Raw genomic sequence first — 17,213 nt, forward strand, 5'->3', positions numbered from 1 at the left:
TCACTGGTGACGCTGGTTAGCCAGTTAGTTATTTAGGTTCCCCGTCAGGTTTTTATATAGCGCCAGGGACCCCATATACTACCTAATAAAAATTTGAACCCCCTGATTGCCCCTAGTTAACCCTTTCACCAGTGATCACCATATAAGTGTTACGGGTGACTCTGGTTAGTTTGCTTTTTATAGCATCAGGGAACCCACCATTTATTACCCAATAAAGGTTTAACCCCCTGATCACCCGGCGGGTGATATCAATTAGGTTTTAGGGTCAGGGTCTGCGTCACCCCAGGCAGCGCTAGGTTAGTGTCAGTACCGCTAACACCCACGCGCAAAGCATAAACCTCCCGTAGTGGTATAGAATCTGAACAGATCAATATCTGATCTGATCAGATCTATACTAGCGTCCCCAGCAGTTTAGGGTTCCAAAAAAACACATTGTTGGCAGGATCAGCCCAGATACCTGCTAGCACCTGCATTTTGCCCCTCTGCCCAGCCCACCCAAGTGCAGTATCGATCGATCACTGTCACTTACAAAACACTAAACACATAACTGCAGCGATCGCAGAGTCAGGCCTGATCCCTGTGATCGCTAAGGCCGCGTACACACGCGGGGACTGTTCGCTCAACTTTGTCCGTCAAACAGTTTCAGCGGACAGTCCGCTCAAAATTAGCATGGACGGACTTGCCCACACACGACGAACGAACAGTCCGCTGAAACCGTGCGCGATGACGTGAACGGCACGTACGACGGGACTAGAAAACGACGTCCTATACACTGCAATGCAAACTTCGGCGTGTAAATCCTTTCTGAGCATGCGCGGAACTTAGTTTGACGAACAAGCCTACACACGAGGGGACAAAGTTTCAGCGGACAGTTTTTCGGAATTTCCGAAAAACTTTGTTCAGCAGACTGTCCGCTGAAACTGTCCGCTGAAAGCCCACACACGAGCGGACTGTCCGCCGAAACACTGTTCAGCGGACAAAGTTGAGCGAACAGTCCCCGCGTGTGTACGCGGCCTAACACTTTTTTTTGGTAGCGTTTTATATTTAAATCCGGAAGGCAGTGCTTGGTTTTCGGCGTCCCGTACATGGCTAGGCTCCCAAAAAGTCCCCCACATGTGGTATCCCCGTACTCGGGAGAAGCAGCAGAATTTATTTTGGGGTGTAATTTGACTTATGCTCATAGCATGTGTGAGCAATATATCATTTAGTGACAACTTTGTGCAAAAAAAAATTTTTTTTAATATTCCTGCAACTTGTGGCAAAATATAAAATATTTCATGGACTCAACATGCCTCTCAGTAAATAGCTTGGGGTGTCTACTTTCCAAAATGGGGTCATTTGGGGGGGGGGGGTTGTGCTATTTTGGCATTTTATGGCCTTCGAAACTGTGATAGGTAGTGAGGAGTGAAATCAAAAATTTGCACCCTTAGAAACCCTGAAGGCAGTGATTGGTTTTCGGGGTGCCGTACGCAGCTAGACTCCCAAAAAGTCCCACATATGTGGTATCCCCGTACTCAGGAGAAGCAGCAGAATATATTTTGGGGTGCAATTCCACATATAACTATGGCATGTGTGAGCAATATATCATTTAGTGACAACTTTTTGTAACCTTTTTTTTTTTTTTGTGTCATTATTCAATCACTTGGGACAAAAAAATAAATATTCAATGGGCTCAACATGCCCCTCAGCAATTTCCTTGGGGTGTCTACTTTCCAAAATGGGGTCATTTGGGGGGGGGGGGGTTGTACTGCCCTGCCATTTTAGCACCTCAAGAAATGAGATAGACAGTCGTAAATTAAAAGCTGTGTAAATTCCAGAAAATGTACTCTAGTTTGTAGACGCTATAACTTTTGCGCAAACCAATAAATATACGCTTATTGACATTTTTTTTTACTAAAGACATGTGGCTGAATAAATTTTGCCCTAAATGTATGACTAAAATTGAGTTTATTCGATTTTTCTTATAACAAAAATTATAAAATATGTTTTTTTCTCAAAATTTTCGGTCTTTTTCCATTTATATCGCAAAAAATAAAAATCGCAGAGGCAATCAAATACCATCAAAAGAAAGCTCTATTTGTGGGAAGAAAAGGACGCAAATTTCGCTTGGGTACAACATTGCATGACCGCGCAATTACCAGTTAAAGCAGTGCAGTGCGAAATTGTAAAAAGACCTCTGGTCCTTAGGCTGAAAATTGGTCCAGGGCTGAAGTGGTTAAACAATCAATTTCTTTTGTACAATTCTCCTTTAGGGGGGTGTGGCAGGGGGTGTGTCTTATGCCTACATACTTTTGCTAATAGGTGTCCCTCATTCCTATCTCAGAAAGTTGGGAGGTATGCAGCTTGTATAGCAGTGTAAATTTGTTGTCCTCTCAAAATAACTCAACTAAGGATGAGCCGAACACCCCCTGGTTCAGTTCGCACCAGAAACTGCGATCAGACCTAAACTTTGTGTGAACTTTAGAACTTTAGAACTCTATTAAAGTCTATGGGACTCGAACGTTCAAAATCAATAGTGATAATTTTAAAGGCTAATATGCAAGTTATCCTAAAAAGTGTTTGGGGACAGGGGACATGTATCAATGCAAAAAAAAGTTTTAAAAACTGATGTTTTTTTGGGAGCAGTGATTTTAATAATGCTTAAAGTGAAACAATAAAAGTGTAATATTTCTTTTTAATTTAGTACCTGGGGGGTGTGTATAGTATGCCTGTAAAGGGGTGCATGTTTCCCATGCTTAGAACTGTCCCTGAACAAAGTGTAATTTCTGCAGGAAAAAAAAGTAATTTAAAAGCACTCACGGCTATAATGAATTGTCAGATCCCCGTAATACAGAGAACAGTCTTTGAAAGTCATTGATAAAAAAAAAAAAGCGTGCAGTTCCCCCAAATATCTATACCAGACCCTTCAGGTCTGGTATGGATTTTAAGGGGATCTCCACCCCAAGTTTAAAAAAAATGGCGTGGAGTTCCCCCCAAAAATCCATACCAGACCCTTTATCCGAGCATGCAACCTGGCAGGCCACATGAAAAGAAGGGGGGACGAGAGAGCACCCCCCCGAACCATACCAGGCCACATGCCCTCAAACATTAGGAGGATGCTTTGGGGTCCCCCCCAAAGTATCTAGTCCCCATGTTGTTGAGGACAAGGGCTTCCCGCAGGTTTCCGTTACATCAGAGGGGGGCGGGGTCACCTGCACGTCATTGGGGAAGCCGGGCTTTCCCCTTGCGCCTGAGTGGGGTGGGGTCAGGTGACGGGTGGCCCCGCCCTCCTCAGCTAAGACGTGTCAGGCTGCCAGGATTCCTGCAGTGTCTCCAGTGGAGACAGCAGATGCTCTTTCACTCTTTCGGCGACCGGGAAAAGACACAGGCGTAGTGCACTTTATCTTTTGCTTTATTTTTTACTATTTTTGGTACGCTTAACGTGTATATGAAGAATTTTGTGGTATTAATAAGTGTTTATCAGTATTACACTATGTGGCCACTTTATTCCTCCCACATGGTTCATTGGAGCCCTTGCTAAGCGAGACTGACATCTGGTGGAAGTATAGTGGAGTGGAGGAAAAGCTTATTTACAATTAAAGGCGCAGTATTGCTGTATATCTGGTGAGTGCATTCCCATAGGAGAAGGTTTCCGCATGTGGTGGAGTGTATGGTGGAAGTTTCCTATCTCTCATTTATGGACTATTTATGATAGCTTGTCTGATTAATTAAATTGGACAAGGAGTTCTGCTACAATATTTTAACAACTTATCTAAGACTTTTTATATTGTATTTCACAAATCTTTACAATGTAGCAAAGTGTAATTTCTTCAGTGTTGTCACATGAAAATATATAATAAAATATTTACAAAAATGTGAGGGTGTACTCATTTTTGTGAGATACTGTATATTTGTTTTTCACTGTCATAGACCTCTTGCTAACGCCCCCTTGTGTTCCATAGTGGATGGTGCTAATTGCACATGAATAAAGAGACATCAGGTTCTGTTCTTTGTGCCTTTGACATTTTTTTTTTTTTTTTTTATGTGTGTGATTTGGAGCACAGCATACTTGCACAATATTGCAAATACTCAGAGGCACACATTAAAGAGGAAGTAAACCCTGATGGGTTTACATCCTCTTTGTCTCCCTGCAAAGGTAAAGCATAATGGACTACTATGCATTGCATAGTAGCCCATTATGTGTCACTTACCTGACACAGGAGCCAGCGAAGTCACTGCTGTCCCCTGTAGTCTGGAGCGTCCATCTTCCTTCCGGGTATCATTGCTCCGGCCACTCACAGCGCCGGAGCAGCGATGACGTCACTCCCGTGCATGGGAGCCGCCACTAACGGCATATCGCCATTAGCAGTGGCATGCCGCTAACGGTGATAGTGCGCCTGCGCGCCGCTGTCTACGGCACATGCGCCGTAGACAGCTGTGACTGTCTTTTAGTAAATATCTCCTAAACCGTGTAGGTTTAGGAGATATTTCATGGATCTACAGGTAAGCCTTAATCTAGCTTTACCTGTAGGTCAAAGTGGTTTGTAAGGGTTTACAACCACTTTAAATTGAGTTCCCCTTTAATAAAACACTAGTGGTTTTTTTTTTTTGTTGCAACACTGTTCAACATTTTAGTTAACTGCTAATGTTAAGGAAAAAAATGCATTATTGTCAAAGTAACTATAAAGCATTTACTTCTCCTCCACAATTAAAACATCCTGGACTTTGTTTTCCATTCTATGTGATGCCAGCATGGGGCTCAATAGACAGTAATTAGAGTTCATAAATGAATAATACAATTGTATTGAAAAGTGTGTTTAACTTGTGTAAGTAGGACGGCATCTTTCAAGTAAAGCAGTTCTTGTGTGCCATTTCCCTTTCTCCTGAACACTGTTGCCATGGTAATCCACCTTTTCGCCCTTTGTCTAGAAACAATGTCTCCCTGAGGGACACCACCAGACCAAGCAGAGATACAGAGCTTTATGATCTTACAAACAATGTTCCAAATTAAAACACATGAACGCTAATCATAAGTGCGACCCGAAACTGCCTGAAAGAAAAAAAACACTAATATTATATTGTGATATTCAAAGTTTAAGGGAAAAGGCGGCCTCCCAGTGTTACTGAATGTTAAAGGGGGTGTGAAAATTCCTGTTAAAGAGTCAGTAAGCCTAAAATATGAGTTATACATAAAAAGCATAACGTATTTCTATAGGCGCTCTAGACTGGCTGTTTTTAACCAGGGATCTATTGAACCCTGGGGTTTCCACAGACGTTGCTAGGGATTTATTGAGCTGTGGTTGATTGATCTCCTATGTGATGATGCCTGCAATGTTCCTGGGTCAACACTACTTGGCAGAGCCAGCTGCATGAACCCAATGATCTTTTTATCTATCAGTAAGAGAGACATTTTGACCACATTCTTCTTACAACTAGCCATCCTTGTAAGGGACATTTTCCCCCTGACCACTTTGAATTTGTTTTTCAAGGGTTCCTTGAGACCTGGAAATTATTTCAAGAGTTCTCCTGAAGTAAAAAGGTTGAGAAATGCTGAGTTTCTAGGATATGTTTTCCAACCTTTAACCTCCTGAGTTGCCAAACTCATACTGTGCCCGCTTCATCACTCATACAAAATGTGACTCAGTGTACCTATAAAAGGTAAAATGACTGCATAAGCCAAGTCTCTGATTACCAGCCAATCAGAGGCTGGAGCACCACGCCATTCTGCGCTCCTGCTGGTACTAGCGTGAGGGTATTATAATTGTTAATAAAAAAAGACAGTTGTTCTACATGCTTTATAATAGGATGCAGGCTTGTATTCCCCTGGCATGCCTTGATTAACATAATTGGCACCCTTAATTGAAGTTGAGTTTAATTGAAACCAAACTACCTCCCATGATGGAGCATGCATATTACTAAACCATCTTTGATATACAGGTAGAAGGTCTAGAGTTTTGAAAAACAGAGGCCTCACATTTCCCAGCCCTAAATATTTTACATATTTAGGTTGAACATTCACCTTCATCACATTTGCATTGTCGTAAAGCAGGGATCTCCAAACTTTCTAAATGAAGGGCTAGTTTGCTGTCTTTCAAATTTTAGGGGGGCCAGACTGTGTACAGTGGGTTTAAACAATGCCCTATTGCTGGTGTCAATGGGAGGAATAGTGCCCCATAATTGGTGTCAGTGGGAGGAATAGTGTCCAATCATTGGTGTCAGTGGGAGAAACAGTGCCCCATCGTTGGTGTCAGTGGGTGGAATAGTACCCGATCATTGGTGTCAGTGGGAGGAATAGTGCCCAATCATTGGTGTCAGTGGAAGGAATAGTGCCCCATCATTGGTATCAATGGCAGGAATTATGCTCCATTGTTGGTGTCAGTGGCAAGAATAATTCCTCAAGGGACAGATACAGGCAAGCAAACAGCCACATCTGGCCCCAGGCCACAGTTTGGAGTCCACTCCAGCAAATCTACCTGGTTTCACTAGCAGTTTTACAAAAATGACTGATGTCATGGAACATTGTATGCTAAATAAAAAAAAGTTACCAGGGGCTTCCATCAATAGGATCACTAAGAGAAGGTGAGTTTAGAAATGTTTGTCACCTGCAATTCTTTTACAGTTTCTGCTAGCTGTCTCACTGCACTCTCTTCCAATGTGCTATCTGCCATTAGTTTGGATCTCTGGTTCTTAATTTGTCCTCTCAGCTTGTGAGCAGCTTCTTCTGGATCCCAGATATTTGCAGAAACCTTTTTTGATAGTCCTCTAACCCGATCAGCAACCGACAGAGCAGACACAATCTCCTTCCCAGACAGTTCTGCAAACACAACAGAATATTCTGCTTTGTATCCAGGAATAGAATCATTATGTACTCATCATAGTTTATCAAAATAATTCACAAAAATAAAACACACAGTTACAATAAACTACAAAATGCCAAACCGTCATAATATAGATTTGATTTACAAAGTTAAAACATTAGGTTAAGGCAGCTTATAGATCATACAGGGTTTTTTTTGGTTCAACCGACGGGTTGAATGAAAAAAACTGACTTAATTCCCCCATCCACACACTCAACGTGGATGGGAAATCCTCCCTGTTGAGCTATTGTATTCTGGCAGCAGGAAGACCTGTGGCTCCATCGGACTGCCCTGCAGACTGCAGGATTTCATTTTTGAGTGTAGCCTGGAGCCAGCTATTGTGCCTGCAATTCAGGGACAGTATGCAGGGCTGTTAATGTGGAGCTGTCTCCCTCTAGTGTTGGCTTGGACTCCTTGGGGGTTATTTACTAAAGCATAATCCACTTTGCACTGCAAGTGCACTTGAAAGTGCATTTGGAAGTAAAGTCGGTGTAGATTCGAGGGGGACATGCAAGGAAAATAAAAAACAGCATTTTAGCTTGCACGTGATTGGATGATAAAATCAGCAGAGCTTTCATTCATTTCAGATCTACCCCTTAGATTTAGAGCGTCTGCACTACCAAGTGCACTGAAAGTGCAAAGTGGATTTGCCTTTCGTAAATAACCCCCATGTGTAATTTCCTAAAGACAGAGCTTAGAGCAGAGCACAGCATTGTGGGATGTGTAGTTCAGAATGCTGGGGTTTCAATTCCAGCAGGACTGGCCTCAACTACAACCACCAGATAGCTGAGGAGAGAAGAACAGACTGCTGGGAGAGGATATAAAAAGGCTGGTTGAGGCCTAGATCGCTCTCTTGGGACGTCAGCCTGGATCTGCCAGCAGAAGCTCTGCGCTAGTGTGAGCTGCAGCCTGCATACGACAGAGTTATTCAGCTGTATCCAGAGGGACATCTGTGGACAGCTTCGCTTCCTATCTACAGCAGTTCAAAGGCTGTTCCTGCTCCTTCAGCGCTACCTGCACTTCAGATCCCAGTAGGCCGTGGCGCGGTGTGATGGAGGTCAGATGACATTCCCTGAGCAAGGACCTGGAGGGTAATCCTGAAAGAATTCTCATCATCATCTGCATCGCTACCAGCAACCTCTGTTATGCAGTCGTTGAGCGGGCACCTGCCCATTTAATCCTATAGATCATTGTTTCTGTCCACGTTCCAGATAATTGTAGCGCTACTGGATGCAAGTTCAGTCAATCTCATAGACACTGTATGCAGACATCTGTGCTTTGCTCACATCTCTGTCATCTGTAGTCCTACTGGATACAATACTATTGAAATAACATTTATGGTGACCACTTGTGCTTAGGTCATATGGGAAAAGTTTGTATTTTCAAAGGGATTATTCACATACCAGCTAAATTTGCTCTGCTCTAACATCAAGTTTTTTTCCCTTTACCATACTTTAAGTGCTAGCTGAAGATCTGCTGGATTCTGCAAGGTTGCCATTAACCCCCTTTATTCTCTCCTCATTTTCACAAGTGACTGAGCGTTGTCTAATACAAGGGGTCTGCTCTCATTTCTCTGGAACTCTGCTTAAAGGAGCCAGCCAACTTAAACACAACAGTTTGCTGAATGTTTGTCAGTTGTTTGATGTTTAGTGCCTGTGGGCTGAGGAGACAGAGGGGAGTGGCCTGACATAGTTCTATTAAGTGTCATTCCCCTGCCTCTCTGCTGCCTGTTCACATAGGTCTCAGTGACCTAACAGGATTGGATTGCACTGTGTTTCTTTGCATTTTGTCTTGCTAAATAGAAATCTCTAGATTGCACATTTTATACTAGTGCTATATTGTTTCTAGACAAGTCAACCTAATGACGTACAGTTTTATGTTATGCATTTCTATGTGTCCCTTTTACCACAGTAAACAAATTTAAATCGCTTCACCTGGATTGTGTACGTTTACTGTTATTGGTGTCAACTTGTAAAATATGACTGAACCCAGGGTTTCAGAGGTGTAGGAGGGCTTGCAGTGTTGGGGTACAGATTCTACCAGCGGCCCTCACGAGGGTAGCGCTATATGAGTATGGGTGGTATTAAAAAGATCAGGAAGTAAAAGGAGTGAGGGTGGTATTCAAAATCATGCTTTTATTTGCACATCTGCTATAGCCTGCAGCGCTGATTGAGCGGGTAAAATCAGACAGGGTGGTTGTACAGAAGTCAATAGATCAACTTCTGTACAACCTCCCTGCCCATACATGGATCAAAATTTGGCTGGTCCCTGCTGAAATTGAATTTCAATCCATGTACGGCCAGCTTAAAGAGGAACTTTAGTCGGGAAATTAAGTCCTGCTAGATCACTTCAGGCTGGCCCCTTTTGCAGATATAGCTATGTAAAACATTTCAAAATAAGTGTCTATACTGTTTAAAATCCAGTAATACACTGTCTTAACCTTCTCTGCACATGCTCAGTTGCTCTTCATTTTTAGGCACTGTGCCGAATTTGCAGAGGCCGATCTGCTGACAGCCTTAAAGCAGAATTAAACTTATCCTTTACAGCCAAGGAAGCTGCTTCTGTTTGATCTGAAACTGCCATGGTGTTGCACAGGTGATCAGTTATGACACCAGCCATTTGATAGTTTGGTTGAGGAAACAAGCAAATGTGACAGTTAGCAATCCCAGCACTCCAGGGATGTAACTTTTATTTTTATTTTTTTTTTACAAACTTTTTATTAGGTATAAAACATGATATCATATATCAGGAGAAATACGGTATTAGTAACTTTTTTTTATACTGTTAAATTGATGGGTTTAGTTCTGCTTTATAATTTACTTCTGCTCAGGATCTATGGGCTTCAGCAAAATGGCAGCCACCAGCAAGAAGAAACAGGAGAAATGCTGGAGGTAATTTACAGCACACACTAATTTTGGTAGCATAATTATTAATGTGAAATAATTACTGTACTGGCAGTTATTTTCAGTTAGTTCAAATGCTCCCTCTCCTTGCATAAAACTTAATGGATTCAGTCACATATGGGTTTGTAAAGAGTAACCTCAGTAAGATAGTAAAGTAGACCTATGCTTAATCCTACATTTAGTTTCAGTAGCACAATTTAAAATGTATAGAATGTCTAGGCAAAATAATAATAATAAAAAAAACTCTTATTTAATACATTTCCAATTTTTTTGCCTTTTTAAACACACTCTAACTATAGGAAAATACATTTTGGTTCTTTCAGAAATCCAGGGAGATTCTAACTTGGGCCGACAACAGAGTGCCTCTGAAAAAAAAGCGTTATCAACCCCGCTCGGGTTCTCCCCTGATAGACTACAGAACACCTTCCTCTTTCCTTATCTCCACAACAAATGGGAGAGGTGCTCTGTAGTCAGGAGATAATTGGGCAGTGCTGAAAACTTTGTTTGAGATTTCAGAGTTGTTAGCTCAATCAAGTGTTTAAGAATTCACTGGATTGCTGACTTTTGTGCTTGCAGCATTTTTTAATGGGACTTTCCCCCAGTGGTACACTCTCACTACAGCCCTTCCCGACCTTGCTCACCCCTGTTCAATCGTGTATGTATGTGCAAACAAGGTGGGGGCAAGCAGGCCACACTCTGAGCTGCAGAGTGAAAGTGGTGGGCTTGTGAATCTGGAGATCAGAGGGGCCCAGGCTGGGCACTCTGAGTTAAATCTTTTAGAAATAAGCCCACTGCTTTCACTCAGCAGCTCAGAGAGAAGCAGGGCGTAGTAGTGGTGGGGCCCCAGGTCAACTTTTGCATTAGGGCCCACAAGCCTCAGGCTACGCCTCTGCTTGCAGTTACTCATCACTGGTCCTTTTAAGCTGCAATAGGTGCATTTTAAAGATCTCCTTAACTTCCTGTTCCCATGGCACTGGGACAAGAAATGGGAGTTAATTTATTAACCAAGGATGAGGAGTATACAGAATGGATTACAGACATAACACAGGTGGCATATCTATAAGTGTAACTAGTAAGTATATCAAATTTAGAAATAATTTTCAGATGAAGGTTATAAAACATGAACCCTAATGCAAATCTAGAACTGTTTCTCTTTGTGACACTTACCTTCAGTATTCATGCAGGCAAGCAGAAGAGTGTACGTATTCCCTTCTAAGGCCTCTTTTAATAGAAGTGGAAGAAGCCTCTCTTTTTTATCCACATCGGGTTTCTCTAACACATGCAGCAGTGGCCATGTACTAGGTAGAGAGCAACAACAATGAAAAGTCAGCATTGTTTCTTCTGGATAAGGAAATGTACTGTGACATTATTTTTGAATTACTCAGCATCATAATACAAGTGGTCCCCTAGTTACAAACATCTAACTTACAAATGACTCCTACTTACAAATGGAGGGGGACAACAGGAAGTGAGAGGAAATCTACCCCTAGCAAGGGAAATTCACTCCTGTAAGTGTTATTATGGGAACAAGGTACCTCCACGGATGCTTTACCCCCAAAGCTTATTTCAACAACAACACTTAAAAATGTACCTGTTCTGACTTACAAACAGATTCAACTTAAGAACAAACCTACAGACCCTATCTTATAATAGACAAATACCCCCCCCCCCCCCACACTTTTGGAGATGGGAATGAGGGACACCTATTAGTAAAATATGTAGGCATAGGACATACCTCCTGACATGCCCCTTAAAGGAGAATTATACAAAAAGAATTGGTTAAAGCCACAAGTGCTTTTTTTTTACCAATATTATTGATTTACACTAACGTCTGACATTTACAAATGCAGCCATTTAGAAACTGGATGAAAGGTTTAGCACTGGGAAACACTTTTTGAAAGATAAATAGTGCATTTTATATACAACTATATAGATCAGACCAAAATGAGGGACAAATGAGGAGGAAAGAGGGACATTGCTCCAAATCAGGGACAATTCCTTGAAGTCAGGGATAGTTGGGAGCTATACGGACATGAGTGCATTGAACAGTATTAAGCTAAACTGGATCCCTTCAAGTCAGGCAAAAACATACTATAGGACAAATATAAACTCCACCATTAGAAACAGGCCAAATTTGGGGGGAAAAAACTGAGGAAGCTGAAATATAAGAACTAATTTTGCATAATTATTTAAGTTTTTTGCAGGATAAATATACTAACAAAAATAGTATAATAGCTAAAGCATATATCCCAACTGCCTCTGATTTGGAACACAGTCCCTCTGTCCATCTTTCCTCCTGATTTGTCCCTCATTTTGGTCTGATCTATATAGTTGTATATAAAATGCACTATTTAGCTTTCTAAAAGTGTTTCTCAATGCTAAACCTTTCATCCAATTTCTAAATTGCTACAACTGTCAAAGGCCAGTATAAAGACTTAGTACTTGGTGGAAAAACCCTTATTGGCAAGTACAGAGGTAAGACATTTCTTTTAGTTGGTGACCAGGCTTGCACACATCTCAGAAGGGATTTTGGTCCACTCTTCTTTACAGATCATCTCTAAATCCTTCAGGTTTTTTGGCTGTTGCTTGGCAACTCAAGGTTTCAGCTCTCTCCATAAATTAAGGTCTGGAGACTGGATAGGCCACTCCATGATCTTTATGTGCTTCTTCTTGAACCACTCCTTTGTTGCCTTGGCAGTATTTTTTGGGTCATTGTCATCCTGGAAGACCCATCCATGACCCATCCTCAGTGTTCTGGCTCAAGGAAGAAGGTTCTCATCCTAGATTTTAAAATACAATGCCTCATTCATTTGCTCTTCAATGAGGCAAAGTCGGCCTGTACCTTTAGCAGAGAAACAGACCCAAAGCATAATGTTTACACCTTCCTGCTTGACTGTGATGAGTGATGGTGTTCTTATGCAGCAAACACACAATCGGACTTTCCAGCGGACCAGAGTCTGTTGGACAATTCGATCGTCTGTAGGCTCCAGCGGACTTTTTCTTCCCAAAAGTCCGGCGGACCTAGAAATAAGACTGGCTTCAAATTTGTCCACTGGACTCGGCTTTTAGCGGACAATTCGTTTGTCTGTGTGCTAATCCGATGGACTAAAACCGCCGCTAGGGCAGCTATTGGCTATGAACTTCCTTATTCTACATCATCTTGAATCCGTCAGACTTTTGGAGTGATCGTGTTTGGCCAAGTCCATTAGTTTGAAAGTCCGGCGGACCTCAACTGCAAAGTCTGTCAGATTGTCCGCAGACCAAGTCCATCGAAAAGTCCGGTCGTGTGTACGCAGCATTAGGGTCACAGTCAGCATTTTTCTTCCTCCAAACACAGCGAGTCGAGTTAAAGAGCTCAATTTTGGTCTCATCTGACCACAGCACTTTCTCCCAATCCTTCTCTGAATTATTTTGATGTTCATTGGCAAAATTCAGATGGGCCTTTAGACATGCCTTCTTGTGCCGTGTTTGGTGGAAGAAAAATGCTCACTATGACCCTAAGAAAACCATCCCTACAGACAAGCACGGAGGTGAAAACATTATGCTTTGGGGCTGTTTCTCTGCACAGGTACAAGCCAACTGCTGCATTGAGGGTCCAAAGGAAGGGGCCATGTATTGTAAAATCTTGGATGAGAACCTTCTTCTCTCAGCCAGAACACTGACGATGGGTCGTGGATGGGTCTACCAGCATGACAATGACCCAAAACATACCACCAAGCCAACAAAGGAGTGGCTCAAGAAGAAGCACATTAATGTAATGGACTGGCCTAGCCAGTCGCAAGACCTTAGTCTTATAGAAAATGTATGGAGGGAGATGAAACTTTAAGTTGCTAAGCGACAGCCAAGAAACCTTAAAAGAGAAGTATGGGTGTGGGGGTTATTGCAGTTTCATACTTACCTAGGTGGATGCAGCATCGGTCTGATGCTGTATCTGTCTCCCAGCGTCTCTGCTCTGAGAACCGCATGATGAAACACCGCCGATCACTCTGTTCTGTCAGCTCTCCTAGCAGAGAGCTGCTGCCTGTCAATCAACAGCTCTTCTTCTCTGCTCCTCCATGCAGCTTGCAGCTGAGAAGGGCATCAGTCCAGGCACCTGGCGGATCCAGACTCCCAGAGTCGGGATGACACGGTGCCTGGACTGATATTGGTGACATCAGCAGAGAGCGGACTTCAGTCCACTCTCTGCTGAAAACAGGTCACAGGAGTGCAAAATGAATTGCACTCCCATGACCCATAGGAGAAGCCCAGCCAAACAAGCTTAGGCTGGACTTCTCCTTTAAGGATTTAGAGATCTGTAAAGAAGAGTGAACCAAAATCCCTCCTGAGATGTGTGCAAACCTGATCACTAACTACAAGAGATGTCTTACCTCTGTGCTTGCCAACAAGGGTTTCTCCACCATGTACTATGTGATGTTTTGCTTGGGGATCAAATACTTACAGTATTTTACTCACTGAACTGCAACTCAATTTGTAACATTTGTATCATGCGTGCTTTCTGGATTTTTAATTGATATTCTGTCTTTCATTTAAATTACACCTATGATAAAAATTATAGATCCTTAATTTCTTTGTAAGTGGAAAAACTTACAAAATCTTCATGGGATTAAATAATTATTTCCCCCACTGTACCTTAGGCTTCATTCACATTTGGCATTTTGGGATTGCGGGTAGAAATTGCCATTCAATGCAGTGCAGTTTTACGCAATAAATCATGCAGCAATTGTGGCAAACTGCAACGAGTGAAGTTGTGGCCCAAAAAGGAGCAAGCGGCGACAAGCTCCGCTCATTGTAGTTTGCAGCGATTGCTGCCCGATTTATGCTGCTAAAACCGCACCGCGTTTTAGGTGTCATTGAAAATGAATGACACCCAATGTGTTTTGTGACTGCAAAATGCCAAATGTGAATGGAGCCTTATACCCCGTACACACGATCGTAATTTCCGACAGGAAATTTTTCGATGTGAGCTTGTTGTTGGAAAGTCCAACCATGTGTATGCTCCATCAAACATTTGCTGTCGGAATTTCCTCACACAAATGTTTGAGAGCAGGTTCTCAAATTTTCCGACAACAAAGGAAAGTCCAATCGTGTGTACAAAATTCCACCCATGCTCAGAATCAAGTACGAGACAGAAGCGCTCAGTCTTGTAAAACTAGTGTTTGTAATAGAGATAGCACACTCGTCACACTGCATATTTTGAATGTTTCAAGTTGAGTGCATTCTCTTCTTCTTTATAATGCTAGAATAATGAAGTTGCTTTGCTGCTGGTATTCATACACAGTTCTGACAAACGGATTTCTTATTATTTCTCGTGATCTCCCGAATAATCTTTTTTTTTTTTTTTTTTTTTTTTTATAGTGATCCATTTTTAATTTTTTTTTTTGGTTGGTGTTGGTGGACCATGTTAATTTGACAATGTATTTTTGAAATGTACCTGCCTACTCACAAACAAACTGTCCTTTTTGAAGTAAAACACATAGCCAAGTATTTCTCAAAACAAAAACAAAAAAATGTAATAGGGGTCATAACAAAATAAAGAGGAAGGCAACGCTGGAGAAACAGTTGGAATTGGTGAAGCCTTTGTACCCCAGGGCAGACATCAATTATTTGACAGGCAATATTGGTAGCCCCAGGAGTCCATTTAATAGGGAACAAAATACGGTCCAGGACTCCGAGAGATTGGGAGCAGCAGCAGAGGACATATATGTCCTGAGGCTGTGATCTTACAACAGCCTGCGTTTTTTGCCAGACCACACCAAACCCAGGCCATCACTCTCAAGACTTCCTTGCATGCTTCTTTCCAGGCTGTGGCTGTGTTGTTGGAGGTGTTTCTGGAGGTGGTAGAGGAGTCATATGGTTCAACTCACAGACATGGCTTTTATTGGTAAGTTGGTCCCCTTATTTAAGGCCTAAAATATTACCTCCTCACAGATGAGGCATTGGCCCTCCTCCATTCCTTGCATTTTACTGGTCACCAGTGGTGGCCCGTGCATTGTGGGTGCATGGACTCCACCCCCCGACACCTCGGCTGCCCTCCCTATTCATGTGCCCGGCCCCTTTCAGAATGCCGGACACATGAATAACTATGGCGGGGATAGGCGGGGGTGTGTATTTTGAAGCCCGTGATTAGAGCCCGAGGCTCTAATAGGCTTCAAAATAGGGTGGGTTCGGGGGAGCAGAGTACTGCATCCCTATCCCACCCTGTTGTGTGGCATAGCAAATTAATTTTCGCTATTTTCACACCAACGTTCCTCCCTACCAATCAGCATTCATGTCAGTGAGACCTGTCTCCCAATTGGCCAAAGCATTAGGTGATCCTATTGGATGCCTAATGCTTTGGCAGAAGAAGACACATGGCAGAGGAAGAGAGCCACCGAGCCGCCGAAGGGGAGAGCCACCGAGCCACCAAGGAGAGCCCCGTCACTCCAGGAGAGGAGCGGTAGGTGCCGCCGGACTGGCCGCGGGGGGAGGGGGGTTAGTGAAGTGATGGCTTCATTTACTGGGCACACGTGGCTGCATTTACTGGGCACAGTGGCTGAATTTACTGGGCACAGGAGGCTGCATTTTCTGGGCACAGTGGCTGCATTTTCTGGGCACAGTGACTACACTTACTGGGCACAGGTGGCTGCATTTACTGGGCACAGTGGCTGCATTTACTGGGCACAAGTGGCTGCATTTACTGGGCACAAGTGGCTGCATTTACTGGGCACAGTGGCCGCATTTACTGTGCACAAGTGGCTGCATTTGATGGGCACAAGTGGCTGCATTTACTGGTTATACTCTTCACAAGTGGCTGCATTTACTGGGCACAAGTGGCTGCATTTGATGGGCACAGTGGCTGCATTTGATGGGCACAGTGTCTGTATAAGATGGGCACAATGGCTGCATTTGATGGGCAGAGTGAGGATGCAATTGATGGGGGGTTCAGTATTTTTCAGTTTGTTTGCACCCCCCCCCCCCCAAAATTTTGAGCACCAGCCGCCACTGCTGGCCATCATACACGCAAAGGCCTCATGGACACTAGGGATGGTTGTGAAGACCACAGTAGCCTGCCAAATCAAGGTAGTCACTGACTCCTCCATGTTCCTTGCCTTCCTGGTCCTTTTTGTTGGAAGGAGGAGGTTGAGGAACCTGGAATTCGGTCAGGCTACTGGGCATGGCCACCTCCTGGCTGCCACTTTCCACGGCCACCTCCTGGCTGCCACTTTCCACAGCCACTTCTTGGCTGCCACTTTCCATGGCCCCCTCCTGGCTGAGATTTTCCACGGCCTTCTGGCTGAGACTTTCCTGTGTATGAAAAGGGGACATAGTTTTAGTTTTTTGGTCATCAATCACACACAATTTTGAGCTCATGACTGTTGCAAATGCATTTTTCATTCTTGTCCCAATCATTTTTGGCTACTACTGTCTATTGATATATAAACCATTTTGTTAAATCAGAAATTAGTGATCAATAATAACATCTAGTTAACATCAT

At 43.0% G+C, this 17,213-nt stretch overlaps 1 protein-coding gene across 1 annotated transcript in view; it reads right to left on the minus strand.

Moving 5' to 3' along the window:
• Positions 1–17,213, minus strand: part of LOC143962973 (uncharacterized) — a 130,761-nt gene that overhangs the window by 79,978 nt on the left and 33,570 nt on the right. Inside the window, exons 4-5 of the mRNA XM_077472498.1 lie at positions 10,907–11,037; positions 6,582–6,793 (exon numbers count right to left, since the gene is read on the minus strand). Of these exons, the coding sequence (XP_077328624.1) occupies positions 6,582–6,793; positions 10,907–11,037 (343 nt within the window). The remainder of the gene's footprint in view (positions 1–6,581; positions 6,794–10,906; positions 11,038–17,213) is intronic.

The sequence above is a fragment of the Lithobates pipiens genome, unplaced genomic scaffold, assembly GCF_037356315.1.
Source record: "Lithobates pipiens isolate NorthernLeopardFrog02 unplaced genomic scaffold, aLitPip1_a1.2 Scaffold_8, whole genome shotgun sequence".
NCBI lineage: Eukaryota > Metazoa > Chordata > Amphibia > Anura > Ranidae > Lithobates > Lithobates pipiens.